The sequence below is a fragment of the Pholcus phalangioides genome, unplaced genomic scaffold (assembly GCF_987345545.1).
Source record: "Pholcus phalangioides strain wild (caught in Gottingen) unplaced genomic scaffold, Ppha-v1.0 ptg000015l_1, whole genome shotgun sequence".
Taxonomy (NCBI): domain Eukaryota; kingdom Metazoa; phylum Arthropoda; class Arachnida; order Araneae; family Pholcidae; genus Pholcus; species Pholcus phalangioides.
This window is the reverse complement of record NW_028301608.1, coordinates 74,285,859-74,303,624: the sequence shown is the minus strand read 5'-3', so window position 1 is coordinate 74,303,624 and position 17,766 is coordinate 74,285,859. Positions and strand designations below refer to the sequence as shown.

The 17,766-nt window shown below is 35.8% G+C and overlaps 1 protein-coding gene across 5 annotated transcripts in view; it reads right to left on the bottom strand.

The window, feature by feature from the left end:
- LOC149076666 (peroxisomal acyl-coenzyme A oxidase 3-like) overlaps window positions 1-17,766 on the bottom strand; it is a 390,438-nt gene that overhangs the window by 132,398 nt on the left and 240,274 nt on the right. For all 5 annotated transcript variants that reach the window (XR_016194088.1, XR_016194089.1, XM_089244296.1 and 2 more), the window contains one exon: window positions 7,624-7,734. Coding sequence is in view for 3 of the 5 variants with exons in the window: in XM_089244296.1 (XP_089100422.1) it covers window positions 7,624-7,734 (111 nt within the window). In the remaining 2 variants the exon portion in view is untranslated. The remainder of the gene's footprint in view (window positions 1-7,623; window positions 7,735-17,766) is intronic.

The window sequence follows — 17,766 nt, the reverse complement described above, 5'->3', positions numbered from 1 at the left end:
CATGAAATAAAGAAATCTAGATTTAAAAAAAACATAGAAATGAATACTTTTTTCCTTTTTTAATGGGCGCTAAGTATTTTGATTCCCCCGCCCCTCCCCTGAACTTCAAGGTATCCATCTGCCTTTTTCTGCTTCCAAAAATGCTTAGTTAAAGCTGTGGAATTTCTTTGATGTACTTTACAGGCCCATAATTAATTTTAAACTATATTCATTTATGCAGTTGAATATTAAAAGACAATACGGAGAACTTAATTTTCATGTTTGAGAAGATATAAATAAAAAATTTAAATCAATGTTATTACATGGATATCAAACTCAAAAGTAGGTCTGGCTTACTTCATATTTAATCTCCTGGGCTACGTATAACTCTAAGCGAACTCAATATTTCAAAAATCTAGAAGAAATCGAGAATTCAATACAGTTTTAAAAATTATTGATGTGACAGAAAACCCCACCAAATTTCAGCATTTCTACAGTAAAATTGGCAATTTTAACACTGATTTGTATGAGGATCACTCTTTCCTGACCCTCAAAGCGATGCTGATGATTGATGTCTATTAAAAAAGCCTCATTACTGAGAGTATTGAAAATGTGACAAACCATTATAAAGACAAACTATTATACATATACCAACAGGATTAAAGATGTGACAAACCATTGTAAAGCCATATACATGTCTGAAACATATTGTTAGGGAACCACTGTAACCAAAGTAAACGTTCGGAAAGTGATTGTTGAGGCCCAAAAACCATTGTTGCCGGACAGTTTTCTGCCCATTTGGGGCATTTGCCCTGCTCTGACGAAATTTTAAAGTAGCCTAACATTCAAGTCGGGTTCCATTTGGTATATACACAAAATTTGGTGACGATCGATCTAAAATTGTAGATTTTTATAGAAAACATACACACACAATCAATTTTATATATATAGATATTCATAAATGATCTTTGTAACATTGAATTAACTGGTAAAATCATCACATTTGCAGATGACACAGTATTGCTTTTTTTTTTTTTCTTTTTCAAGGAGATCTCGAAATTGGAGTTTATGTTTCTTGTTTTAATGCATTGATACTGGGTTTTGTGTACGTTTAATTCGAGTTTGTTTTCGGTCATCCACTGATTAATATATCTGAGGTCTCTTTCTGATTTTTCTATAAGGTTCTCAAAGTTGTCATCTTCCGTGTAAAGAGCTGTATCATCAGCGAGTGATACAAGTTTTCCATTTAGATTCAGCAAACAGAAGTTATTAATATAAATCAAAAATAATGTAGAGCCCAAAACTGATCCCTGAGGGACACCCTTTTGAACCTGTAGGTATTCGCCTATTTGCTTATTGATGACGACTGCCTATTGCCTTCTAGAATAATAAGTTTTGAACCATTCCAGAATACTTCCTCGAACACCAGCTTTATGCAACTTTTGTGTTAATATACACTGCTGGCCACCCAAATTGCAACACCAAGAAAGACAAGAGATATCGCAATAATATTTATTTTGTAGATAACATGTTGACTAAGCATCAAATGATTAAATTTATAGACTTCTGTGAAGTGTGGTTCCTGCCAAAATCAGTAGCCAGAGTAGCCGCCAGGAGGTGTTGGAGATCACCGCTGCCACACACCTCGGCATTGATTCAAAGAGACTTTGGATGTGTTCTTGGGGTACAGCAGACCAAGCAGCTTCCACGCGTTGCCAAAGTTGATCTGGTGTGGCAGCTGGGAATGTAATCTGGGTCAATCGTTGAGCAACCATGGACCACATGTTTTCAATCGGCGAAAGATCCGGAGAGCGAGCTGGCCAGGGAAGCAATTCAATCTGGCAATTGACGAAGAACCTTTGGACAATGCGTGCCACGTGTGTTCGCGCATTATCCTGTTGAAATATGGCTGTGGGCAAGCCCTGAAGGTAAGGAAGAACAACTGGCTCCAACACCTCGGAGATGTAGCGCTGGCTTTTTAAAGTACCGGCAATGCGTACTAGAGGAGTGCGAGAGTGATATCCAATACCGCCCCATACCATAATACCCGGTGCAGGACCAGTGTGGCGGTGCATAACGCAGCTGTTCAGCATCCCCTCTCCACGGTGTCTCCAGACTCGAATCCGACCATCGTGGTGTTGCAGACAGAAGCGTGACTCGTCAGTAAAGACAATTTCATTCCATTGTGCCGTCCACATCCTTCTTTCATCGCACCATTGGCGGCGGAGACGTCTGTGGTTCTGCGTCAAGGGTAGACGAAGCAATGGACGTCTTGCGGACAGACCACTCTGCTGTAAACGGCGTCGAATGGTACGCGCAGACACTGGATGATGCGGTACAGACTGAATGTGCTGTGCTATGGTTCGTGATGTGGCTGAGCGATCCGTCACTGCCATACGCACAATACGCCTGTCATCACGTGAAGTGGTGCACTGAGGTGGATGCGATCGAACACGTCGTACCCTCCTGCATCCAACGATCACATATCCGCATTACAGTTGTTTGGTTTCGTCCAACACGACTACCGATTTCTCTGAAAGATAATCCACAATCTCGGTAGGCCACTATCCTTCCTCTGTCGAACTCGGATACTTGATCAAAAGATGATCGCTGTTTTCTACGAGGCATAATTGATCGTTTTTTTGAAAAAACCACAAGAAAAACACAATTGCCGTACTTCAAATCGTCGAAATCTCCAAGCCTTAAATAGCGCTTTGAAGTGGCGCCACAGGCGCGCGTGATGTGCGTCTGCGCTGAAATTCTAATCATTTGCATATCTCACCTCCGCTAATGCATGCTGTAAATTTCATATTATTTGCATGCTTCCTTCAGGGTGTTGCATTTACGGTGGCCAGCAGTGTATTTAGATCAACATTATCAAACACTTGTTTTAAATCCAGGTAGATTATCATAGAATATTTATTATTATTGTATCCTGTATTCATGTATTGACAAAGTCTGATTATTGCCATTTCTGTATTTTTCTTCTGTTGAAATCCATACTGATTTGGTGCAAAAAAATTATTATGATTTGGAAAATTTACAACTTGTTTATTCATATGTTTCTCTATTACTTTAGAAAAAATCGGGAGAACTGAAATTGGTCTGTAATTATTCATATTATTAGGATCTCCTTTTTCGTAAATTGGGTGAACAAGGGAATATTTCATTTCGTCATAGAAGTAACTTTCTTTGATTGACAAGTCAATTAGATGTTTTAATACTTCAATGTGATAAAATGAAATTATTTTTAGCATTTTCGATGTTAAGTCATCATAACCAATTGCTTTAAAATCATCTAAATCATTTATTAATTTTTTTAAAGTAGGTATATCAATATCTATAATTGCTATTAAGTTTACAATATTGTATATACTTTCATGTTGATGTGTGTATCCTATAGTATTGGTATTCAAGTTTCTATCAATGAATTCTTTATTAAAGTCATTTGCTAAATTTTTAGGACCATAATGGATTGGGAGTATTTGTTTTCTGTTATTTTTATTGAGTATAAAAGTATTTATACAATTCCATTGTTTTCGTTTGTCTCTATTGCATTCAATAAATTTGTTTTTTAAATGTTCTTGTTTAGCTTTTTTCATTTGAAATTTTAACATTTTATCATAATTCTTATATTCATTTTTATATGCAAGTATGTTGGGATATTTCCTATATTTTTTATATAACTTTTCTTTAGTATTTATCTTCAGTATGAGATCTTTAGTAATCCACTCATTTTTTCTATTACATTTACATTGTTGTGTTTTAGTCCAGAGGTTCGAATTGAGTGAGATAATATCTGTAAACCGTTTATATTTTTGTTTGGTTTCTTTTTCTGAGAAAACATTTCCGAAGGATACATTTGATATGAATCTTTCAAATTTAGTATAATCAATTTTTGTTTTGGAGTATTCTTTATTATTTTTAATACTCTTTTGATCTTGAAAATCAATGTAACCAAGGATTGGATAGTGATCAGTAACGTGTGTTTTAAGTACAGAGAATTGTTGTAAAGTATTTTTATTTGATCTATAAAAAACATGATCAATGCAAGTACCTCCTTCATGTAATTCTCTGGTTACTGACTCCTGTAAAGCAATGAAGCCATTTACAGCCATTATGTCAAGATAATTTGATACCTCATTATTATTCTCTAATATATTAATGTTTAAATCCCCAGTGATTAACATGCTTTTTTTTGTTTTTGAACTAAAGGCCTTCAACCCCTCATTGAACTGTGAAATAGTATATGAGCGAGATCTATATAGTAATAAAATATCAATATCACAATCTGGCAGGTTAATACATAAGCTTTCAGCAGTTATGAAATTGCAAGGGTTTTTGAGGCTTTTAATTGATTTATTAATATACATAATGACCCCCCCCCCCTGATTTGTTATACGTTCTACAGTTAGAATATGTTTGATAATCATTCAAATGATCGTAATTCACAATGTCATAATTGAATAATTCCTCTTCCTTTAACCATATTTCTGTTAGGCATATAATATCTATATGTTGTGGTAACGACCTCAAAAATACCAGAAAATTATCAAAATTGGATTTTAAACTTTGTATATTCAAGATGAGGATATTTATGTTCTTGCTGCTTTTTAAGGAATAATTAAAAAAATTATTTACTTCACATATTTCCTCCAGAGTAGGTGGTTGTTGGTACGAGTCCATTATATCATTTTCATTGTTCATCAGCACTCAACTTTTCGAGGTCGTCCTCATCCCTTATTCTTATGATTCTAGAGTCATCAAGTCTCCGGAGGAAAATTTTTCCATCTTTTGCCCAAGCATACTTGAAGTCATTGCTCTTTTTAAACTCTCTGGTCAGGAAAAACAAACGTTTGCTCTCCTGTGAAAGATGTTCATTTATACATATTCTATTGGATGCTAAGTTGGGGTTTACTGTATCAGCTGTCAATTCTTGAGACTTTGCCTTTTGTATCCATAATTTTTTTTGAGTGTTCACTTGCAAATCTTATTATTATAGGTTTGCTTTTATTTTCATTTCTTGTGGGTACTCTATGCAGGTTCTCTATTTCTGTGTTTCCCTGTATCCCTATTTCTTGCTTTATTACATTCACAATTTCTACGATATTTTCTGAAGGCATCTCTGGAACTCCATTTATTTCAATGTTGTTTTTTCTACTCTTGTTTTCTATGCCATCTAATTCTGATTTTGAGCTCCTTCACTTCTTTTTTTAGGTTTCGATTTTCTGATTTAATTTCTTTATTTCCCTTATCAATACTTTCAATGTATAATTTCATTTCACATATCTTTTTCCCGAGATCCTCAACACACTGTGAATTAAAAGTTATTGCCTTTGCTATGTCAACTGTTTCTTTGTTCAGCTCCTCTTGTCTTGTTGCCAGTTTTCTGATTGCAGCAGTAAAATCATTTTTCATCTCCTGTCGAAGTTTCTCAATGATTTTTTCCAGTTTGTCAAGTTTATCGTCAAAGCCAGCTTTGATTTTTTCGATTCCCTCCGCATTAACACTTTCACACTTGGGGCATAAATAAGCATCTTTTTTCATTTTAGCCATTCTTCTAAAAGCACTCTCGCTTGTTCCTACACAAACCGGATGTAGCATCAGAGCACATTTTTTACATTGAAATACCTCAAGTCCACAATGGCACCTTTACAGTTCTCACATTCCATACTTCCAGATTTTTTTTTTATGTTTCACTTTTTGACTCACAGATGTCACTACGATTGTTGTTTTGTTGTCGATTTGTTACATGTGCTTTTTATGTTTACATTATATATTTTGATAAATTTACGTGAATTTTATATTTTCCGTGTACTTGGTACTTACATTTTTCAGAATATAATCCCTATCCTGTAATATCTTGTTAAAATTCGTCTAATATTCACAAAAAATAGAGAGCTCTCAACGTAGGTGTTTGTAAACAAAGGCGGCATTGCAAACATGTTTTGTTGTCCTTTGAAGGATTGCTTTATTCAACTGATGACTAACATTCACTAGCAAGTTTGATAAACACAGATTTATTGATAATTTGTGATTGGTTTATCAATAATGACTTACAAATAAATGTAACAAAAACTAAGTTTATGTACTTCTCTGCTATGGCTAATATAAACTTCAACCATAATCTGATATTCTACAATAATAACTGCCAAAATATTTCAACTTGTAACTGCCAGAGTCTCGAACAGGTTTCCACATTTAAATACCTAGGAATTCATATTGATCATAACCTCAGATGGAAAACGCATGTAAAATATCTGCAAAGTAAACTTCGCTATGTAGTTTACAAACTATATTACCTAAAACCATATATAGATCACTCGCTCATGTTAACACTTTATTCCTCATTATTTTTCCTTTCTATTATATGGTTTGGCTATCTGGGATGGCCACTTCGTTTCAAATCTTACACCAATAATGAAACTCCAAAACAGAGCAATAAGACTCATCACAAGTGACTATTTGATTCCTTCAAAACAACTTTTTCACAGTCTTATAATCCTTCCTCTATGTCAGCTTTATTTCTACAAATCTACTATAATTATTTTTGAACAACAATTTGCTTTACCTTTGAACAGTTCCTGTTTCTCAAATAGATTGAACAATATATAGTCTCTACCACTTATCCACAAAACTCTTCTGAAGAAGCATTTTACTTACCTCATCCTGAAATTTTGTAACTTTTTACTACCTGATATCCTTAATATTACTAACTTATTACTTTTCAAAAGACACATGAAGCAATATCTTTTTTCAATCAGTGACATCGAGAGTTTCTTTTGATTTGCCTTATGCTCCTCAATCAGTTAAATTATGAATCTATTTGATCTTGCGCATTGCAACATTATATTGATTTTTGTTATTTGTACTTATCTGAAAATCATGCAATGTGTATTTCATATAATTGCACTCCTTGCTGTTGTTAAAAATACTACAAATTATGCGAGTTTTGTTTTGACATTTGATTTTTTTTTTGACACCCTCTCCCCATTGTCGTAAAACACTGTGTTTTTTTCTAATATTTTGTTTTTCCGTTTTAGTTTGTTTATGTTGTTTACTAATAAGCAACTGTGTTCCTTATTATTCATTATAAACTTGCAATGTATCATCCAGTATGGGTCTTTAGACTCCTTGGCTGATTTTTTTTGTTTCATCTTGTATTTATGTAAAAATTAAAGCAATAAACAATAAATAAATAAATTAGCGATACTTAATATACAGTATCGCTAATTGTATATTTAGTATTGCAAAAAAAAATTTCTCATTAGTTTTTGATTGTTTTATTCATCAATTTTTATTTATTTTACTCCCCTGAATCTGACTAATTTTTTCATCAATATTGAATTTTTAATAAATCATTTTTATCAGTCAAAAGTATTAATAGTTTTGGAGTTATTTCTTGAATTAATTCACATTTTTGAACTGTTTTTTTAAATGACATTTTTTGTTTAGAGACATTGCTCACGCATATAGACAACCCAGGTATTTGAAGCAGTTGAAATTGAAAAAAAATTAAACAAACATTTTGCCCTTATATGTGAGTAAATATGACATTTCTGATCATTTGCACAGTTTAAAGGTTAAAAACATTTTACCACCAAATTTTATTCAAAGATCCAAATGATTTTTACATATATTTACCTCTCATATCCAAACCATTGCCTGCAATTTCAGTTTCAAATTTTCTTCTTTGTATTTCTTCCATATAATCCAAGAAGCTGATGCTCTGTAAATGCTGAAAACTGTTGACTTCTGAACATGAAATGTAAAACAAAACACCTTCATATCTTAATGTCAGAAAATGTGAATATTTATTATTTCAAGAACACATTATTGTGATAACTTTCTATTTTTGACGCATTTTTCGATTGCATACAGATAATGAAATAAGGCAAAAGTTGCAAGTTCACATTATGTGAAAATGAGGTGAAATATACATTCCAAAAATACATCAGTTGTTACTATCACAGGATGAACAAATTTATCATGTTTTTGAAAAGCAACAGTTGCAGACTTTTTCCTTTCTTCGACAATAGGCATCTATGCTTGGTACAAGTTTCTAGCTTCAGATTAGTGACTAGCACATATCACTGTTATTGCAATGTTGACTACTCCTTTTCTATAAAGTCCTTCAGTATAAGCCTCATGCAGTAAAAACAAAAGCCAGATGGCAGCACCAGCAAGAATGTGAAACAAGCACAACTCTGACAGCATGAATATGTTAGGGCCACACATTCTGGTATACACCAATTTGTTACGGATTCTGCAGAGGAATGTGTACAAGGTGTGTGTATGGTTAAGTAGTAGTAGTATAAGCCTTTTGTGTTCAAAAAAGGAGGGTTAGCATCACCTTTCCAATGGAAGGTGGCATTTTGAATTTCTTCTTCTTTGGCGATCTAGGACATTTCCACTCTATACTTTGCTTTCAACCCCTTCTATGTAGTAAAGGAGGACTGCACATGTATCATGGGATGGTGTGACCTTCTAGTGAATTTCAGCCCCTGGCACACCTTCTGATTAGAGAAATAAAATCAGTTCTTTGCTCCTCATTGGTGCACACTGCTAGCAGAGCAGCCATGACTGGTCACTGACACAGAAGCAAGGGAAAAAATGCCATTAAGGCCAAAATACTGTAACTGTCCTTGTAACTTGAGTATTCATGCTCATGAGATTTATCACACTTTCATATTCATATGATAGTGTGATAAATCTAAAGATGTCATATGACAAAGGTGCAGATAATTTTTGACTTTCCTACAGAAATCTAATTGTCAATATCTCAGTAAGGCAAACTGATATGACAACAAAATTTAAATTGAATAATAAGCTAAAAATGTTTACTTAAACCCTGCACCAAAGCAATACACCAAACCTGAAGACCTAATGCAGGAAAAGATATCCCACATAAAACCAGGGAAACGGAAGATCCAAGCACTTACCCCCAAAAGATGGGCTGGACAGTATATTACTAATACTACAGCGCCCTTTATAAAAAAACTTAACCTTACAAAATATAGGCTTAAAATACAATATAATTTAAAAGAATCTCAAACAACAATCAACAGAGTATTCAACTATTTAAAAAAATCAAAATTAAAATAAACCTAAGCAACTTTAAAGTTCTATTCAGGGACACACAGAGTCTAATGGGGTTTGCTTTAATTACACTCGACTCTAATTTATACATTTTTAAGCTCCCTCTTGCAAACTGGACATCTTTTCACTAGCTCAGTGAGTTATGCCATCCTTTCCACTTTTATCTCACTTTGGGCATCTAGTTTTGGCTTTACAATCCTTTCTCTTGTGGCCCTTGTTTTCACAGTTCTTACAGGTCTCAGGATTTCTAGATGAGGCTCAGACATGTTCATAGTGTAGGCACTAGAAGCACTAATATGGGTATATTAGTGTAAGTATTCTCTAAATCTGCGTCCTTTCCATCCTAGATATAAAGAACAACCTTTTCATCAGTTCCTTATACACCTCTGGTCATACACATTCTCACCATGTCTTCCCTCCTTCACCATAATCCATTTCTCAAACACTGTCATGAATGCCATTTGCCCCTCCAAAATATTTAAACTTCTGAAGTCGCATAGGTAGAATATTTCTCATTTTAAACATGGAGAAACACACTTTATGCTTTCAATCATCTCTTGCTTACCACTTTTTCATGTACATGATCAAAACTGGTGTGCGATGACTTGTGTACACTGATGGCACCCAGACATTAAAACATAAATGAAGATATTCCATTCCCATGCTCCAATTAACCAATCAAATTAGAGCTTTATTTTTAATGTAGCAGTAACTCTCAGTTGCACTAACTTTCTTTGCTGCTTTGCGTGTGTAAGGGTTTGCGTGTAAGTAATTCCTTAGAATGCTCTTAATTCTTGAGCAAGGGACCCCTTTAAAATATTGAAAATGCAGTACAGAATTAACAGTGCTCCTTCGCCAGGGCCGGTCTTAGACTTAGTGGCACCCTATGCAAAAACAGTAGTCAGAGCCCCCCCCCCCCACCCAGGCAAAAATCCAGGGTGATGTGTCTGAGGCAATTTTTGAAAGTCATTACTGTCCTGTAAAATACGGGACAGATTCATTCTACATTATTATCAGACTTTTAAAGTGGTGATCGTCCACATCCCCCCACACACCTCTTGGTTGGATATTAAGGCACGAAGAAGTCGGAAAAACTTCTAGAATGGGATTGCTGCTATTTAACTTGTAAACAAGCAAAAAACCCCAACTTGTGTGATTTAATAAAGAGATTTAAAACAATAAAAAAGCAAAACATCACACATTTATGCAGGATACTCATGGATCTATCTTCTTCATACTTATTTTAATTGAGTTTTATGGTAAAATTTGTGTAATGCATGCATCACGTATGGACTAAGATGATAATAAAAGTGGTTAAATTAAAGTGATATTTCCGTATGATTTCTTTCATATTTATAAAACTCATGAACTTCATTTGAAATCATCCCTTTCAGACTCAGTACTAAGAAACAGAAGGGGCAGGCAAACACCAGCTAAATCACCAGGCCCTGCAACTGGGGCAGCGCAACAAACCGAATGGGGAGCGCTCGTAACTCCTCCTTTTTCTGAGCATAACCATCACTCCAAGAAAAGACTGCCCCTGAAAAAGCACGCTACGGCCCTGGTGAAGGGACAGGGCTGTCTTAAGAGCATCATGGGCCCCCGGGCCAAGTTTTTTTGCGGCCCTACCTAGTAAATTCTAGAAAATTTTAACTAGATCTCATTTTCGTGAGGCCCCTCTACTCTTGAGGCTCTCAGGTAGGCCCATGCGTTAAGACAGCACTGAGAAGGGGTTTTTTCTTCTCTCTGTAGATTTTTTATAATCTCAGGGACTTCGGCTTTAATTTCAATGATAATACACAATTCTTGAAGTTTGGGCTGAACATCCCTGAGATTAAAAAAAGAATATCTAAAGTGAAAAGAAGCAACCCGCACATTTGTGCATACAGGGTCTAAAAGAGTTATGCATAATCCCCGGTAAAAGTGATAAATGTTACAAAATATATCAAACTTACCAAGACAATTGGTGATTATACATTACCGATTCAACGCATTTACCGTAAGATACATTTAATTCTATATTTCATCAGCTTCAAAAAACCTCATCTCAAATATATGATACATATACATATCAGAAATATATACGATAAGATACATATCAGAAATTTCTCTTATACGAAATGGATTTGCCGCTGCTCCCCCCACCCCTCCTTGTTTTGGTATGTAAGGTACAAATACAACGCCACAACAGGCAAAATGCCCAACGAGGTGGCTGATAAAAAGATGCCCATAAAAACATGGATGTCATGTTTCAAAAATACAGCAACCCCATTAAAAATGCAATTAACACAAATTATAAACAATATATACACATAATAAAATATTATACAATGCCCATAAAGAATACTTATGGTTGTCTTATTCTAAGAATGGATAGCTTCTCGATTTACCCCAACATGTTTATCGTATTTCTTTTTAAACGTGTCAATTGTGTTACAATTTACTACCTCCGGGGGTAAGCTATTCCATTTATTAACAACCCTATTAGAGAAAAATTCCCTGCGACACCATAACCTTGCATTGTCCCTCACCAATCGATACTGGTGTCCCCTTGTAAAAGCAGCTGATTGGCAGTGTACTAAAAGTTCATGGTCCATCCTATCCATCCCATTGAAAATTTTGAACACTTCGATCATATCTCCTCGACACCTGCGTTCATCCAATGTAAACATATTCAAAAAATGAAGTCTCTCTTCATAACTCAAGCCCTGTGTGCCAATAAGGACACACGTAGCTCTTCTCTGCACCCCTTCAATCAAGTCTATGTCCCTCTGTAGGTATGGTCTCCAAAACCTTACAGCATACTCCAGTCCAGGACGAACTAAGCCTCGAAAAAGCGGAAGAATGACTTTAGGAGAACGCGAAGAGACCTTTTTGAAAATGAGACCAAGCATTCTATGCTTGTCTTTTTTGACAACCTATGCTATGTCTTTTTTGACAACCGCTGAACAATGTTCAGAAAACCTAAGTCGCTCGTCAATGAGAATTCCCAAATCGGTGACTCTAGTTGCATCCGGGATAGTGACACCATTCAACTCGTAAGATAACCATGGGTTGTTCGAACCAAAATGAGCGACCATGCACTTATCTACGCTAAACGTCATGCCCCATTCATTTGCCCATGCTGCAATCTTGTTTAAGTTGGTCTGGAGCAACTCCCTATCGCTTTCATTCCCAATTACCCCCATTAGCTTCACATCATCTGCGAATTTGCTAGTAATTCCATCGATACCCTGATCGAGTTTGTCGATAAAAAGTGAAAAAAGTATGGGGCCAAGGACACTTCCCTGAGGAACTCCACTTGCGACGTCTGTCCAACCAGAGAATTCCCCGTTCACCATAACTCGTTGCGACCTATCTCTTAACCACGATTCTATCCAATTCAGCAAGTTGCCCCCTATTCCAATCTCGTGTAAACGCTTCAAGAGTTTGCCATGTTGGACCCGATCGAATGCCTTCTGGAAATCAAGGTAAACAACGTCTACATTTTTGCTCTTACCCAAAGCCTTAGTCACGTAATCATAGAAGCAAAGGAGGTTAGTTACACATGACTTCCCCTTCCTGAACCCATGCTGATTATCCGACAATACATTATTCTCGTCTATCCACTTCACAAACTGCCTTTTGATGATAATTTCCAAAATTTTCGAGAGGGAGCTCGTCAAACTCACTGGACGATAATTAGACACCACTTCTCTACTACCCTTCTTAAATATCGGAACAACGTTAGCCAGTTTCCAATCTCTCGGGACGATACCCTTAGCAACACTATTCCTGAATATCTGTGCGAGTGGCCCCAACAATTCATTAGCACCTTCCCTGAGAACCCTGGGATAGATATCATCTGGTCCTGGTGCTTTGCTTGCACCTACATTTCTTAGAAGATTTAGGACCTCCACGTCTTCTACTTGAATATCGTTGAGGGTTTTATTACCCCATGCAACACCCGTATATCGAATATCATTATCTCCATTAAAAACCGACGCGAAAAAGTCATTGAAAGCACTACACATGCCTACATTGCTCTCTACCTTATAGCCTCCTATCGAGAGGGGGGCCAACTGTCCCCTTACATCCATTATTGACGTATCGAAAAAATGATTTTGGGTCAGAGCCAATGTTATCTGCCAACCTAGATTCAACTTCCTTTTTACTATCCCTTATCGCTTTCTTCAACAGTCTTCTTTTATCAGTAAACAATGATAGGTCACCATGTCCACTTTTATACTCTCTGAATGCTCTTTTCTTTTCAAGATAAAGGTTCCGCACGCTATCCGTGAACCATAGAGGGTGTTATGTACAAACACGCTTTTTTCGAACAAAGGGTATGACGTCGTGCAAAACAGAGGACAGCTTCGTACTAAATTCTTCCCATTGACTTACCACCCTTACTGATTGCAACCGGTCTTTGAAAACTTCCGCTAACCTTCTTCTCAAAACATCAAAGTTAGTTCTCCGAAAACAAGGAACCAGTCTTTTGTTATCAACCTTACCCGAGGAAAAGTTACAGTGAAATCTGACGATACGATGATCACTGGAAGAAAACTCTTCCCCCACCGAAACATGTTCAACTAGATCCTCAGAACTAGTAAGAACTAAATCCAAAATAGCAGTACCCCTAGTGGCTTCTGATACATGCTGATACAAAAAATTTTCGAGCACCAACTTAAGAAAGTCTCTTTCATACTGATTTCCAGATGAAAGGTTCTCCCAATCAATACCCGGGTAATTGAAATCCCCTAGTATGAGAACCCTCTTTCGCTTACACATGTAGGAAATTTCATCATGCATTTTGGCAATGTAGTTTTGATCCCTATTCGGTGGATTGTAACAAACCCCAACAATAAGCTTATGACGTCTTTTGTTCTCAAGTTCAACCCATATGGTTTCAATATCACTTCTCTGCACGTTACACTCTCTAGCCTTCAAACAGGATTTCACGTATATCAACACTCCACCCCCTTTCCTATGAGATCTATTTCTCAAAAAAGTATCGTATCCTGAGATGTGTAAGAAAGATTCATCCCCATCGTTTGCCCAAGATTCTGTAATGGCTATAAGATCCAAGTCCTCCACAACTATCATAGTTTCTAAAAAATCTTTCTTATTACCCAAGCTCCTGGCATTTATTAACACACATTTTAATTTGCCCGGTGGTTTGTTGTCAATCGAGAAGCCATCCAAGTCAGAGGTGGGTAATTTCAAGTCAGTACTGTTGTGATTATCATTACCTAACCATACTACATTACCAAAGTATATTACAAAGTAATGTACCTTTGGTACATTACTTTATTTCCATATTTCCATGGAAGTTCCAATTAACCTACCTATTCTACTGCGTGTCGCACATAGATTATACATTTAAAAAAAATTATGTTGAAATAAAACCAAAATGTCAGAAATGAATTTCTTATTGTGGATCGAAGTTGCACGAGAAGAGTCTTTGAAGTGGCTTTAGTGAGGATAAATCACTGCGCCTTATCTACAGTTTAATTTTTTTTCTGAGAGAGATTTCATTAGTTATAATTACATTAAAAAGTTATTAACAAAAACATATTTTTTAAATATTTATAGATTGGGTAGATGCCCATACAAAAATTGACATTTTCTCTACAAAACTGTGTTAAACAACACTCCTCCTCCTTGAGAGCGATTTTATACGTCGACTTACCTACAAAATGACTTTCTTCAAGATGATTAAAATTCTTACAAATCTTATAGAAATTTCTCATGTGGGTTATATACCACTGCGGACTATACATGGTGCCTTTTTTTCCTCAAACTAGCAAAGTTTGCAGATTATAAGCAGAAAAATTCAATAGGTTTTGATTCTTATTCAAGATTAATGTCGAGGAAATGACACCTTCAAAATGACTTTTTTTAATATGATTAAAATTCTTACAAATCTTATAGAAAAAGAATACAACAAAAATTAAAATCGACAATTTCACTAGGATCACCAGATTTTCATTCGATTGAATTTATATTGAAGTTTTTGGCTCTTCTTGAAAGTCGGTTGGAAAAAAAATTAAATTGAATTTCCAACATACGTTTCTCATTAGTTTTTTGAAAGGAAAAGATGTCTTTTTAGAGTTGCATTGTGGCCACACCTTGCTAAGGAGCCCTAGACAAAGATGCTGTCTAGGAGCCTTCACCGGGTATCTGGAACAAGATCCATGAAACTCCGAAAAGATGTTCAGTTGTGTAAATGTACAGTTTGTAAAAATTTTCCTCACACACACATAGGTTGCACTCAGAGGCGGCTTGAGACAAAATCTCTACCAGAGTGGGACCTATATTTCGGCCCCCTGACCTCCCCAACTAAAAAAGAAACTTTTGTTTCAATTACTTCGTTTTGATGTGTTCAAAGGAACAGCGGTATTTATGTCATAACATATCACGTCAAATTTCTTTTGGCGTTTTACCTTGGATTTGAAGCTCCTCCTAGAGCGGACAGAAATCACGCATTTCCCATAACTTTTTTTCACCGTCTTATACTCAGACTTGGCGCCCTTTTCTACAGCGGGCACAAATAATTTTCCAAAATTTTTTTTTGCCCTTTCACTTCGGATTTGACGCTCTTCTAGAGCAAACCCAGTGCCACCAAGCTGCCCCTGGTTGAACTAATTAGGAAAGTCTGACGATTCGGGAGACCGGCCAGTGATCGAGGGTGCTAAAGTGCATGGGTTTTCTCATGTGAGAACATTTTTGTTTTTCCTCGTGTGACAGGTAGGAAAGAGGCCCAAGTGCAGATCCCTATTTAAAATGGTCAGCTAATCATACGTTTTCATTCATTCTTTTTTTCCGAAATACTGTATTGTATTGTCGATTCGATTCTGCGTTTTTAATAAAAGTAATCCAAGTGGGAAAAAAAGAGGCATGAAAGGCCTCTGGCTCAAAATCTTTCTCATATCAGAAGACACCTTCATTTCCTATAATACTCCCACAATTTACAAAAACACTTTTGCTCTCGTTAGTAGAAAAATTGGGTGACCGAGGGTGATTCATTCCATTATTCTTTACTGCACAACAAAAGAGAAAGAAATTACGTCTTTCCCCCCCCCAAAATCCCCAGCAGGGGTAAACGAAAAGAGCTCGAGAGAGTGTATTTTTATCTGACCAAAATTGCTGTATAAATAGGTGCACTACCCATTGATTATTTTTTATTCGAAAAATAACAGTGATATAATATACACTCAAACCTCTGTTTTTTTTTTTTTAAATTTCCCATCTCGGTCATTTTTCATGTATATATTTTATAGTTTTTTATAAATACGTATCTTCTTAAAGGTATTTTTCTAGTAATGTATATTTAACGTGTTTCGTTCCCCTTCTCATTTGGTGCCCGGTGCGATTGCACCGGTCGCACTGCCCTAAGACCGCCCCTGTCCTTGGCTGTAAGGGAGGATGGTGATGAGCAGTACCTTGGTAAGAAGTCCAATTTATTTTTATGTGTGTGTGGAATTTCATATAGTTTGCATCATGATAATCTATTCTTTTACATTTGTAGAACGTTTTCTTAATTAAATTGATTCAATTTAAATATGGTGCAAAGATGCAATTGAATATGATGTTTAACAGAATGTTTAACTGTAGTTTGATTCAGTGAATTTAAGTATATTCAAATTGATAATAAAATAGAATCTATATTGCTGCACATCAATCTTGATTATCTACTTATGTATATGCATTTTTCTTTTTATACTAATATGTTCGCAACCCACAGCTTCACGACACCGCGATTGGCTCTTCTGAATCATTCAATTTGTTCCGATCGAGTATTTTAAGGCCAAATCTTCTTCTGATTCATTATCTTCAATGTTATATATTATGGCTCTTGGCCACTGGATCCGTCTATCTACCACTTCATACTGGTCTTTCATTTCTCGATCTTTCCACAGTCCACCTCTCTCTCTTTTTTCACTGTGTTCCTTATTATTCATTATAAACTTGCAATGTATCATCCAGTATGGGTCTCTAGACTCCTTGGCTGATTTTTTTGTTTCATCTTGTATTTATGTAAAAAATTAAAACAATAAACAATAAATAAATGAATTAGCGATACTTAATATGCAGTATCACTAACTGTATATTTGGTATTGCAAAAAAAAAAAATTCTCTCATTAGTTTGAGTAATTCTTGATTTACTTTCCTTCCCCTCTTCACTATCGTCCTCACTCATAACCGATTGTAAGAGAAAGTCCACACTTTCCTAACCCACCATCTATTTATAATTTTTGTTTTAACTCAGAGTTTTAGAATCTCCAGTCTCGTAAATCTGATCATATTCCTGAGCTCAAGGTCTTCCAGTGTGGAGGTCTCATATTCCTTCTAATCCTGTGGATGTACTTTTCGGCCAACTCTTTGCACCCCAGTTCCTCTTCTGGTTTCTGCTTGCTCATGACAGTTTCCCCCTCCAGTCTCTGTACGCTTGTCCATGGTTCTTGATTTTCCATTACCAATGTCTTGTTTTCCTCTTCTCTCAATCTTAGTCTTTCTGCCATTTTCTTCCAATCACCTCTTTCAATGTCCCCATGAGGTCATCCTTTTGTATCTTGCTAATATGTCCCATTTTGCTACAGGGTTCATACAACATTTCCTAATAAAAAATTAACGAGTTTTCAAAGGAGTTTTTAATCGTTTTTAAGGAGTCGTGGCAAACTTCATAACTTACGAGTTTTACAGCGA